This window comes from Callionymus lyra, chromosome 5, assembly GCF_982586985.1.
Source record: "Callionymus lyra chromosome 5, fCalLyr1.hap1.1, whole genome shotgun sequence".
NCBI classification, from domain to species: Eukaryota; Metazoa; Chordata; class Actinopteri; order Syngnathiformes; family Callionymidae; genus Callionymus; species Callionymus lyra.
In genome coordinates, this window is record NC_141822.1 from 5,289,844 (window position 1) to 5,304,878 (window position 15,035).

At 32.1% G+C, this 15,035-nt stretch overlaps 1 protein-coding gene across 1 annotated transcript in view; it reads left to right on the plus strand.

Annotated features, from left to right (window-relative positions):
- Nucleotides 1–15,035, plus strand: part of LOC148079107 (proprotein convertase subtilisin/kexin type 5-like) — a 28,141-nt gene that overhangs the window by 1,076 nt on the left and 12,030 nt on the right. Inside the window, exon 3 of the mRNA XM_087792245.1 lies at nucleotides 8,137–8,379. Coding sequence (XP_087648371.1) covers nucleotides 8,137–8,379 — 243 coding nt within the window. The remainder of the gene's footprint in view (nucleotides 1–8,136; nucleotides 8,380–15,035) is intronic.

The window sequence follows — 15,035 nt, forward strand, 5'->3', positions numbered from 1 at the left end:
TTCACCTCCAGACTCATCTACAAGCTCCGGCCTACAGGAGACACAAGCTGGTCCAGCCGTCCAAGCAGCTCCAGGAGATGATCTGCTCTGAACACGAGGAGGAGAAGAAGATGTTCTGTCGTTCTGATCAGCAGCTCATCTGTTCTCTCTGTGCTGTGGACCAACACAAAGATCATGTCATCGTCTCGACCACAGCAGAGAGGAGGGAGAGACAAAAAGTCGTGGATCAGAGTCAAGGAAGGATCCAGCAGAAGATCCAGAAGAGACAGAAGGAAGTGAAGCTGCTCCAGCAGGAGAAGAAGAACATCAGAGTCTCTGCTGATGAAGCAGTGAAGGACAGTCAGGAGACCCTCGTCCAGATGATCCAGATGATCCAGAGAAGAATGCCTGACGTGGAGCAGAAGATCAGATCTCTGCAGGAGACTGAAGACGCTCGAGTCCAAGGACGTCAGGAGCAGCTGGAGCAGGAGATCTCTGAGCTGAAGAAGAAAGAGGCTGAGTTGCAGCAGCTGTCACTCACCGACAGTCACACCATCTTCCTGCAGAACTGGACCTCACTCTCAGAGGTCAGTGAGGACACGACCTCACTCTCAGAGGTCAGTGAAGACACGACCTCCTCCACGACCCTTGAGCAAACTCACTGTCGCTTCGAGGAAGTAACAGCAGCCGTGTCAGCCTGCAGAGACCAAGTCCAGGACCTTCTGAGAGACATGTGGACCGACATCTTAATGATGTTCCTTCCAGAGACCAGAGAGCAGTTCCTCACACACTCACAGGACATCACTCTGGATCCAAACACTGCAGACTCAAGGTTGATGTTGTCTGAAGGAAACAAGAAAGTGACAATCATGAGAAAACATCAGCCTCGTCCTGATCATCCAGACAGATTAAATTCTCTTCAGGTCTTGAGTCAAGAGTCTCTGACTGGACGTTGTTACTGGGAGGTGAAGATAACAGAAGATGTTGCAGTAGCAGTTTCATACAAGAACATCAGAAGATCAGGAAAAGAAAGTTTATTTGGATGTAATGACAAATCTTGGTGTTTATGGTGTGACGACTCTGGTTGTTTATTTATACACAACAACATCCAAACTAAAGTGTCCAGTGTCAGACCCTCCACAGTGGGGGTGTACCTGGATCACTCTGCAGGTCTTCTGTCCTTCTACAGCGTCTCTGAGACCATGACTCTCCTCCACATAGTCCAGACCAGCTTCACTCAACCTCTTCATGCTGGAGTCATAGCTCCGTTCTCGTGTGAGTTTGTGAAGCTGAAGTAGACGACAGTGAGATTGTGAGTCTCCAGGAGTGACATCATCACATGAAGCTTCAATGTTTGGATGAACGTCTCTGAGAACGTTTGTCGTTTGTGCCGCAGTGAAGACACAGTGACGTCATGTGACTGGATTAGAACCTCTGTGATTGGATTGTTACTGATGATGACGAGTCTTCTTTAAGTCTTCTCGTGTGTGTGTGTGTGTGTGTGTGTGTGTGTGTGTGTGTGTGTGTGTGTGTGTGTGTGTGTGTGTGTGTGTGTGTGTGTGTCCTTAAACAATCAGAAGAGTTTGAAAAGTACAGGAATGTTTTTTTCTGATGTATTTATATGAAAAAATAAATGATTGTTATTAAAATATTCCAACTATTATTTATTCAACAGTACATTTATATGAACCATGAAATAAGTAGAAAAAACACAATTTATTTTATAAATAAATCTGACAAAATAACAAATATATCAAATTAACTACAACATCACAGTAGCATTTATTACATTTACTATTACTATATTTCTCTTTGTTCTTGTTCTTATTTTATTTTGATTTATTTTTTATGAAAAATTGCTGTATTTGCTGTGGCTATTGGAAAAAAACAACATCAATAAAGTTCTACCTTACCTTACCTTACCTTACCTTACTAAACATTAACATTACATTTACAAAGGAGATCTCCAGAGGAATCAATAAAGTTTGTCTGGCTGACCATCCATGAGATCAAAGTCACATATATTATATTTACTAAGACATCATAGTCACATATTATATTTGCTAAGAGATCGAAGTCACATATATTATATTTACTAAGAGATCAAAGTCACATATATTATATTTACTAAGAGATCAAAGTCACATATATTATATTTACTAAGAGATCAAAGTCACATATATTATATTTACTAAGAGATCGAAGTCACATATATTATATTTACTAAGAGATCGAAGTCACATATATTATATTTACTAAGAGATCGAAGTCACATAATATCTGCTAAGAGATCGAAGTCACATATATTATATTTACTAAGACATCATAGTCACATATTATATTTGCTAAGAGATCGAAGTCACATATATTATATTTACTAAGAGATCAAAGTCACATATATTATATTTACTAAGAGATCAAAGTCACATATATTATATTTACTAAGAGATCCAAGTCACATATATTATATTTACTAAGAGATCGAAGTCACATAATATCTGCTAAGAGATCGAAGTCACGTATATTATATTTACTAAGACATCATAGTCACATATTATCTTTGCTAAGAGATCGAAGTCACATATATTATATTTACTAAGACATCATAGTCACATATTATCTTTGCTAAGAGATCGAAGTCACATATATTATATTTACTAAGACATCATAGTCACATGTTATATTTGCTAAGAGATCGAAGTCACATATATTATATTTACTAAGACATCATAGTCACATATTATATTCGCTAAGAGATCGAAGTCACATATATTATATTTACTAAGACATCATAGTCACATATTATATTAACTAAGAGATCAAAGTCACATATATTATATTTACTAAGACATCATAGTCACATATTATATTTGCTAAGAGATCAAAGTCACATATATTATATTTACTAAGAGATCATAGTCACATATTATATTTGCTAAGAGATCAAAGTCACATATATTATATTTACTAAGAGATCAAAGTCACATATTATATTTGCTAAGAGATCGAAGTCACATATGTTAAATTTACTAAGAGATCAAAGTCACATATAATATTTGCTAAGAGATCGAAGTCACATATGTTAAATTTACTAAGAGATCAAAGTCACATATTATATTTGCTAAGAGATCGAAGTCACATATGTTAAATTTACTAAGAGATCAAAGTCACATATAATATTTGCTAAGAGATTGAAGTCACATATATTATATTTACTAAGAGATCAAAGTCACATATATTATATTAACTAAGACATCATAGTCACATATATTATATTTACTAAGACATCATAGTCACATATATTATATTTACTAAGACATCATAGTCACATATATTATATTTACTAAGACATCATAGTCACATATATTATATTTACTAGGACATCATAGTCACATATATTATATTTACTAAGACATCATAGTCACATATATTATATTTACTAGGACATCATAGTCACATATATTATATTTACTAAGACATCATAGTCACATATATTATATTTACTAAGACATCATAGTCACATATATTATATTTACTAAGACATCATAGTCACATATATTATATTTACTAAGACATCATAGTCACATATATTATATTTACTAAGACATCATAGACACATATATTATATTTGCTAAGAAATCATAGTCACGTATTATATTTGCTAAGAGATCGAAGTCCCATATATTATATTTACTAAGACATCATAGTGACATATATTATATTTGCTAAGAGATCGAAGTCACATATATTATATTTGCTAAGAGATCGAAGTCACATATATTATATTTACTAAGAGATCGAAGTCACATATATTATATTTACCAAGAGATCGAAGTCACATATATTATATTTACTAAGAGATTGAAGTCACATATATTATATTAACTAAGAGATCAAAGTCACATATATTATATTTACTAAGAGATTGAAGTCACATATATTATATTTACTAGGACATCATAGTCACATATATTATATTTACTAAGACATCATAGTCACATATATTATATTTACTAAGACATCATAGACACATATATTATATTTGCTAAGAAATCATAGTCACGTATTATATTTGCTAAGAGATCGAAGTCCCATATATTATATTTACTAAGACATCATAGTGACATATATTATATTTGCTAAGAGATCGAAGTCACATATATTATATTTGCTAAGAGATCGAAGTCACATATATTATATTTACTAAGAGATCGAAGTCACATATATTATATTTACCAAGAGATCGAAGTCACATATATTATATTTACTAAGAGATTGAAGTCACATATATTATATTAACTAAGAGATCAAAGTCACATATATTATATTTACTAAGAGATTGAAGTCACATATATTATATTTACTAAGAGATTGAAGTCACATATATTATATTTACTAAGAGATCAAAGTCACATATATTATATTTACTAAGAGATCAAAGTCACATATATTATATTTACTAAGAGATCCAAGTCACATATATTATATTTACTAAGAGATCGAAGTCACATAATATCTGCTAAGAGATCGAAGTCACGTATATTATATTTACTAAGACATCATAGTCACATATTATCTTTGCTAAGAGATCGAAGTCACATATATTATATTTACTAAGACATCATAGTCACATATTATCTTTGCTAAGAGATCGAAGTCACATATATTATATTTACTAAGACATCATAGTCACATATTATATTTGCTAAGAGATCGAAGTCACATATATTATATTTACTAAGACATCATAGTCACATATTATATTCGCTAAGAGATCGAAGTCACATATATTATATTTACTAAGACATCATAGTCACATATTATATTCGCTAAGAGATCGAAGTCACATATATTATATTTACTAAGACATCATAGTCACATATTATATTAACTAAGAGATCAAAGTCACATATATTATATTTACTAAGACATCATAGTCACATATTATATTTGCTAAGAGATCAAAGTCACATATATTATATTTACTAAGAGATCATAGTCACATATTATATTTGCTAAGAGATCAAAGTCACATATATTATATTTACTAAGAGATCAAAGTCACATATTATATTTGCTAAGAGATCGAAGTCACATATGTTAAATTTACTAAGAGATCAAAGTCACATATAATATTTGCTAAGAGATCGAAGTCACATATGTTAAATTTACTAAGAGATCAAAGTCACATATTATATTTGCTAAGAGATCGAAGTCACATATGTTAAATTTACTAAGAGATCAAAGTCACATATAATATTTGCTAAGAGATCGAAGTCACATATATTATATTTACTAAGAGATCAAAGTCACATATATTATATTAACTAAGACATCATAGTCACATATATTATATTTACTAAGACATCATAGTCACATATATTATATTTACTAAGACATCATAGTCACATATATTATATTTACTAAGACATCATAGTCACATATATTATATTTACTAGGACATCATAGTCACATATATTATATTTACTAAGACATCATAGTCACATATATTATATTTACTAGGACATCATAGTCACATATATTATATTTACTAAGACATCATAGTCACATATATTATATTTACTAAGACATCATAGTCACATATATTATATTTACTAAGACATCATAGTCACATATATTATATTTACTAAGACATCATAGTCACATATATTATATTTACTAAGACATCATAGACACATATATTATATTTGCTAAGAAATCATAGTCACGTATTATATTTGCTAAGAGATCGAAGTCACATATATTATATTTACTAAGACATCATAGTGACATATATTATATTTGCTAAGAGATCGAAGTCACATATATTATATTTGCTAAGAGATCGAAGTCACATATATTATATTTACTAAGAGATCGAAGTCACATATATTATATTTACCAAGAGATCGAAGTCACATATATTATATTTACTAAGAGATTGAAGTCACATATATTATATTAACTAAGAGATCAAAGTCACATATATTATATTTACTAAGAGATTGAAGTCACATATATTATATTTACTAGGACATCATAGTCACATATATTATATTTACTAAGACATCATAGTCACATATATTATATTTACTAAGACATCATAGACACATATATTATATTTGCTAAGAAATCATAGTCACGTATTATATTTGCTAAGAGATCGAAGTCCCATATATTATATTTACTAAGACATCATAGTGACATATATTATATTTGCTAAGAGATCGAAGTCACATATATTATATTTGCTAAGAGATCGAAGTCACATATATTATATTTACTAAGAGATCGAAGTCACATATATTATATTTACCAAGAGATCGAAGTCACATATATTATATTTACTAAGAGATTGAAGTCACATATATTATATTAACTAAGAGATCAAAGTCACATATATTATATTTACTAAGAGATTGAAGTCACATATATTATATTTACTAAGAGATTGAAGTCACATATATTATATTTACTAAGAGATTGAAGTCACATATATTATATTTACTAAGAGATCAAAGTCACATATATTATATTTACTAAGAGATCAAAGTCACATATATTATATTTACCAAGAGATTGAAGTCACATATATTATATTTACCAAGAGATTGAAGTCACATATATTATATTTACTAAGAGATCAAAGTCACATATATTATATTAACTAAGAGATTGAAGTCACATATATTATATTTACTAAGAGATTGAAGTCACATATATTATATTTACTAAGAGATTGAAGTCACATATATTATATTTACTAAGAGATCAAAGTCACATATATTATATTTACCAAGAGATTGAAGTCACATATATTATATTTACCAAGAGATTGAAGTCACATATATTATATTTACTAAGAGATCAAAGTCACATATATTATATTAACTAAGAGATCAAAGTCACATATATTATATTTACTAAGAGATTGAAGTCACATATATTATATTTACTAAGAGATCAAAGTCACATATATTATATTTACTATGAGATCAAAGTCACATATATTTACTAAGAGATCAAAGTCACATATATTATATTTACTAAGAGATCATAGTCACATATTATATTTACTAAGAGATCAAAGTCACATATATTACATTTACTAAGAGATCAAAGTCACATATAATACATTTACTAACAAATTAAAGTACTTTGTCTTAAAAAATATAATATTCCAATAAATTTTTTTAAAAAAAAGTTACATTCCTTAGCAAAAATAGTTTTAATGTAAATAAATAATTTAATGACAAGAAAAATGCATGATATGAAAAAGTATATAATTTCATTTAATTATTTGAATAAAACGGTTAAGAAAAGAAAGTTTATTAATTAATGTACTATAGAGAGAAATGATAATTAAATTGACTTTAATTGTTTTACAATACGTACAAAATCAAATTGAATAATACAAATAAAGAATCATCACAAAACATTTAAAAGTGTTTTTTTTTTCAAAAGTAGATCAATTAAAGGGAGAATGTAAACAAGCAAGTGAGACAATGACATAAGAGATCAAAGTCACATATTATATTTACTAAGAGATCAAAGTCACATATATTATATTTACTAAGAGATCAAAGTCACATATATTATATTTACTAAGAGATCAAAGTCACATATATTATATTTACTAAGAGATCAAAGTCACATATATTATATTTACTAAGAGATCAAAGTCACATATATTATATTTACTAACAGATCAAAGTCACATATGTTATATTTACTAAGACATCATAGTCACATATGTTATATTTACTAAGACATCATAGTCACATATTATATTTACTAAGAGATCATAGTCACATATTATATTTACTAAGAGATCAAAGTCACATATATTATATTTACTAAGACATCATAGTCACATATGTTATATTTACTAAGACATCATAGTCACATATTATATTTACTAAGAGATCAAAGTCACATATTATATTTACTAAGAGATCAAAGTCACATATATTATATTTACTAAGAGATCAAAGTTTAACTGCACGTCAACAAACTATCAGTGTGAACTTCCTCCCTCAGACCAGCCATCAGACCTGAAGCAGGTTCTCATGACGGCATGAATAGAAAAACATATTTTCTCTTCACATCAGTCTCACATCTATTTGTGTCTCTTGCTAAGAGCTTTTCTTTGTCCAGGTTGCGAAGCCTCTCACTTCCTGCTCGACGGCCTGTGTGTCCTCGTCTGCCCCGAGAGCTTCTACGAGGACAGAGGGCGGCGACAGTGTTTGCATTGTCACCACGACTGCGAAGTGTGCGACGGACCGGACAGTAACGACTGCGACGCCTGCGTCGACCCCGAGGCGTCGCTGCACGACGGCGCTTGTGTTTCCGTGTGTCCGTCGCATGCCTTCAGAGACGCCACCACGTCAGAGTGTGAAGGTGATTTGTTTTTTGCTCTTCACATGTGACATGTGTTCAAGTATCAGGCAAGATTTCTGAGCTTCACGTGTTTTAGTTTGTATCGTGATACAGTTGTGTAGTGAAGAAACCGTATCATGATACAGTTGTGTAGTGAAGACACTTTATTGTTATACAGTTGTGTAGTAAAGACACTGTATCATGATACAGTTGTGTAGTGAAGACACTGTATCGTGATACAGTTGTGTAGTGAAGACACTGTATCATGAAACAGTTGTGTAGGGAAGACACTGTATCGTGATACAGTTGTGTAGTGAAGACACTGTATCGTGATACAGTTGGGTAGTGAAGACACTGTATCATGAAACAGTTGTGTAGGGAAGACACTGTATCGTGATACAGTTGGGTAGTGAAGACACTGTATCATGAAACAGTTGTGTAGGGAAGACACTGTATCGTGATACAGTTGTGTAGTGAAGACACTGTATCGTGATACAGTTGGGTAGTGAAGACACTGTATCATGAAACAGTTGTGTAGGGAAGACACTGTATCGTGATACAGTTGTGTAGTAAAGACACTGTATCATGATACAGTTGTGTAGTGAAGACACTGTATCGTGATACAGTTGGGTAGTGAAGACACTGTATCATGAAACAGTTGTGTAGGGAAGACACTGTATCGTGATACAGTTGTGTAGTGAAGACACTGTGTCATGATACAACTGTGTAGTAAAGACACTATATCGTGATACAGTTGTGTAGTGAAGACACTGTATCGTGATACAGTTGTGTAGTGAAGACACTGTATCGTGATACAGTTGGGTAGTGAAGACACTGTATCATGAAACAGTTGTGTAGGGAAGACACTGTATCGTGATACAGTTGTGTAGTGAAGACACTGTATCATGAAACAGTTGTGTAGGGAAGACACTGTATCGTGATACAGTTGTGTAGTGAAGACACTGTATCGTGATACAGTTGTGTAGTGAAGACACTGTATCATGAAACAGTTGTGTAGGGAAGACACTGTATCGTGATACAGTTGTGTAGGGAAGACACTGTATCGTGATACAGTTGTGTAGTGAAGACACTGTATCGTGATACAGTTGGGTAGTGAAGACACTGTATCATGAAACAGTTGTGTAGGGAAGACACTGTATCGTGATACAGTTGGGTAGTGAAGACACTGTATCATGAAACAGTTGTGTAGGGAAGACACTGTATCGTGATACAGTTGTGTAGTGAAGACACTGTATCGTGATACAGTTGGGTAGTGAAGACACTGTATCATGAAACAGTTGTGTAGGGAAGACACTGTATCGTGATACAGTTGTGTAGTGAAGACACTGTATCGTGATACAGTTGTGTAGTGAAGACACTGTATCGTGATACAGATGTCTAGAGAAGACACTGTATCGTGATACAGTTGTGTAGTGAAGACACTGTATCGTGATACAGTTGTGTAGTGAATACTATCGTGATACAGTTGTGTAGTGAAGACACTGTGTCATGATACAACTGTGTAGTAAAGACACTATATCGTGATACAGTTGTGTAGTGAAGACACTGTATCGTGATACAGTTGTGTAGTGAAGACACTGTATCGTGATACAGTTGGGTAGTGAAGACACTGTATCATGAAACAGTTGTGTAGGGAAGACACTGTATCGTGATACAGTTGTGTAGTGAAGACACTGTATCGTGATACAGTTGGGTAGTGAAGACACTGTATCATGAAACAGTTGTGTAGGGAAGACACTGTATCGTGATACAGTTGGGTAGTGAAGACACTGTATCATGAAACAGTTGTGTAGGGAAGACACTGTATCGTGATACAGTTGTGTAGTGAAGACACTGTATCGTGATACAGTTGGGTAGTGAAGACACTGTATCATGAAACAGTTGTGTAGGGAAGACACTGTATCGTGATACAGTTGTGTAGTAAAGACACTGTATCATGATACAGTTGTGTAGTGAAGACACTGTATCGTGATACAGTTGGGTAGTGAAGACACTGTATCATGAAACAGTTGTGTAGGGAAGACACTGTATCGTGATACAGTTGTGTAGTGAAGACACTGTATCGTGATACAGTTGTGTAGTGAAGACACTGTATCGTGATACAGATGTCTAGAGAAGACACTGTATCGTGATACAGTTGTGTAGTGAAGACACTGTATCGTGATACAGTTGTGTAGTGAATACTATCGTGATACAGTTGTGTAGTGAAGACACTGTGTCATGATACAACTGTGTAGTAAAGACACTATATCGTGATACAGTTGTGTAGTGAAGACACTGTATCGTGATACAGTTGTGTAGTGAAGACACTGTATCGTGATACAGTTGGGTAGTGAAGACACTGTATCATGAAACAGTTGTGTAGGGAAGACACTGTATCGTGATACAGTTGTGTAGTGAAGACACTGTATCATGAAACAGTTGTGTAGGGAAGACACTGTATCGTGATACAGTTGTGTAGTGAAGACACTGTATCGTGATACAGTTGTGTAGTGAAGACACTGTATCATGAAACAGTTGTGTAGGGAAGACACTGTATCGTGATACAGTTGTGTAGTAAAGACACTGTATCATGATACAGTTGTGTAGTGAAGACACTGTATCGTGATACAGTTGGGTAGTGAAGACACTGTATCATGAAACAGTTGTGTAGGGAAGACACTGTATCGTGATACAGTTGTGTAGTGAAGACACTGTATCGTGATACAGTTGTGTAGTGAAGACACTGTATCGTGATACAGATGTCTAGAGAAGACACTGTATCGTGATACAGTTGTGTAGTGAAGACACTGTATCGTGATACAGTTGTGTAGTGAATACTATCGTGATACAGTTGTGAAGTGAAGACACTGTGTCATGATACAACTGTGTAGTAAAGACACTGTATCGTGATACAGTTGTGTAGTGAAGACACTGTATCGTGATACAGTTGTGTAGTGAAGACACTGTATCGTGATACAGTTGGGTAGTGAAGACACTGTATCATGAAACAGTTGTGTAGGGAAGACACTGTATCGTGATACAGTTGTGTAGGGAAGACACTGTATTGTGATACATCTGTGTAGTGAAGACACTGTATCATGATACAGTTGTGTAGTGGAGACACTTTATCATGATACAGTTTTGTAGTGAAGACACTGTATCGTGATAAAGTTGTGAAGTTAAGACACTGTATCAAGATACAGTTGTGTAGAGAAGACACTGTATCGTGATACAGTTGTGTAGTGAAGACACTGTATCTTGATACAGTTGTCTAGTGAAGACACTGTATCGTGATACAGTTGTGTAGTGAAGACACTGTATCTTGATACAGTTGTGTAGTGAAGACACTGTATCGTGATACTGTTGTGTAGTAAAGACCCTGTTTCTTGATACAATTGTGTAGTAAAAACACTGTTTCTTGATACAGTTGTGTAGTGAAGACACTGTATCGTGATACTGTTGTGTAGTAAAGACCCTGTTTCTTGATACGATTGTGTAGTAAAGACCCTGTTTCTTGATACAATTGTGTAGTAAAGACACCGTTTCTTGATACAATTGTGTAGGAAAGACACTGTTTCTTGATACAATTGTGTAGTAAAGACACTGTTTCTTGATACAATTGTGCAGTAAAGACACTGTTTCTTGATACAATTGTGTAGTAAAGACACTGTTTCTTGATACAATTGTGTACTAAAGACACCGTTTATTGATACAATTGTGTAGTAAAGACACTGTTTCTTGATACAATTGTGTAGTAAAGAAACTGTTTCTTGATACAATTGTGTAGTAAAGAAACTGTTTCTTGATACAATTGTGTAGTAAAGAAACTGTTTCTTGATACAATTGTGTTGTAAAGACACCGTTTATTGATACAATTGTGTAGTAAAGACACCGTTTCTTGATACAATTGTGTAGTAAAGAAACTGTTTCTTGATACAATTGTGTTGTAAAGACACCGTTTATTGATACAATTGTGTAGTAAAGACACCGTTTCTTGATACAATTGTGTAGTGAAGAAACTGTTTCTTGATACAATTGTGTTGTAAAGACACCGTTTATTGATACAATTGTGTAGTAAAGACACTGTTTCTTGATACAATTGTGTAGTAAAGACACTGTTTCTTGATACAATTGTGTAGTAAAGACACTGTTTCTTGATACAGCTGTGTAGTAAAGACACTGTTTCTTGATACAATTGTGTACTAAAGACACCGTTTTTTGATACAATTGTGTAGTAAAGAAACTGTTTCTTGATACAATTGTGTTGTAAAGACACCGTTTATTGATACAATTGTGTAGTAAAGACACTGTTTCTTGATACAATTGTGTAGTAAAGACACTGTTTCTTGATACAATTGTGTACTAAAGACACCGTTTATTGATACAATTGTGTAGTAAAGACACCGTTTCTTGATACAATTGTGTAGTAAAGAAACTGTTTCTTGATACAATTGTGTAGTAAAGAAACTGTTTCTTGATACAATTGTGTTGTAAAGACACCGTTTATTGATACAATTGTGTAGTAAAGACACCGTTTCTTGATACAATTGTGTAGTAAAGAAACTGTTTCTTGATACAATTGTGTTGTAAAGACACCGTTTATTGATACAATTGTGTAGTAAAGACACCGTTTCTTGATACAATTGTGTAGTAAAGAAACTGTTTCTTGATACAATTGTGTTGTAAAGACACCGTTTATTGATACAATTGTGTAGTAAAGACACTGTTTCTTGATACAATTGTGTAGTAAAGACACTGTTTCTTGATACAATTGTGTAGTAAAGACACTGTTTCTTGATACAATTGTGTAGTAAAGACACTGTTTCTTGATACAATTGTGTAGTAAAGACACTGTTTCTTGATACAATTGTGTAGTAAAGACACTGTTTCTTGATACAGCTGTGTAGTGAAGACAAGTATCATGGCTGTATGACGATTCAGTTGTGAGTTGTATCTGAAGTACGTTTTATTTGTATCACTATTATATTAACATGTTTATACCAAATTAAAAAAGCAGAATATTAAAAAATATTGAATTTTGAACAAATATTTTTAAATAATTGGAATAAGAATATAAAACTCTGTGTGAATATATACTGTATATATTGATAAAGATATAAATTTATATAAACACAAATCCAACCTTCAATATATAAAGTATTTAATTAAATTATTTAAAAAAACATTTAATTAAAAAAAAATGTAACATTTTAAATGTAATGATTTTAATGTTATAATGTAATACTCTGATGACACCGATATACTTCCGTAGAACTGCTTCAAATACGTATAATGGATCCAACATTGGTCACGTTGTATAAAGAGGACATTATTAACGTATAGTTTCACGTATATTTGCTGGAAGATGCGTCGAGAACAAACACCAGAGAGTCGTGAGGACCGTCAGTGAACAGCTGGAGACTCGGAGCTAAAATTAGCTTCTAATAATGAAAGCATGACGTCCAGCACGGATCTGATGACGGACGGAACCTGTTTCTTATCATCGTGTTTATCATCCTTTCTTTCTCGTTCACCGTCAAACACTTTTGCTCCTTTAAATACAACGTTGATAAAATAGTTGCAATATTTTGTGACTTCAGTTCATTTTACCTGAATGTCTTGAAATAGACTTGAAGTCCATCGTGACTATATATCTAAGTTATATCAGTTATTTAGATACTAAATACATCTAACTTAGATATAATTTAGTTCCTAAGTAACTGATATAAATTAGATATAATTTAGTTCCTAAGTAACTGATGTAACTTAGATATGATTTAGTTCCTAAGTAACTTATAAAACATAGATATGATTTAGTTCCTAAGTAACTGATATAACTTAGATATGATTTAGTTCCTAAGTAACTGATATAACTTAGATATAATTTAGTTCCTAAGTAACTGATATAACTTAGATATGATTTAGTTCCTAAGTAACTGATATAACTTAGATATGATTTAGTTCCTAAGTAACTGATATAACTTAGATATGATTTAGTTCCTAAGTAACTGATATAACTAAGATATGATTTAGTTCCTAAGTAACTGATATAACTTAGATATAATTTAGTTCCTAAGTAACTGATATAACTTAGATATGATTTAGTTCCTAAGTAACTGATATAACTTAGATATGATTTAGTTCCTAAGTAACTGATATAACTTAGATATGATTTAGTTCCTAAGTAACTGATATAACTTAGATATAATTTAGTTCCTAAGTAACTGATATAACTTAGATATGATTTAGTTCCTAAGTAACTGATATAAATTAGATATAATTTAGTTCCTAAGTAACTGATATAACTTAGATATGATTTAGTTCCTAAGTAACTGATATAAATTAGATATAATTTAGTTCCTAAGTAACTGATATAACTTAGATATAATTTAGTTCCTAAGTAGCTGATATAAATTAGATATCATTTAGTTCCTAAGTAACTGATATAACTTAGATATAATTTAGTTCCTAAGTAGCTGATATAAATTAGATATAATTTAGTTCCTAAGTAACTGATATAACTTAGATATCATTTAGTTCCTAAGTAGCTGATATAAATTAGATATAATTTAGTTCCTAAGTAACTGATATAAATTAGATATAATTTAGTTCCTAAGTAACTGATATAAATTAGATATAATTTAGTTCCTAAGTAACTGATATAACTTAGATAT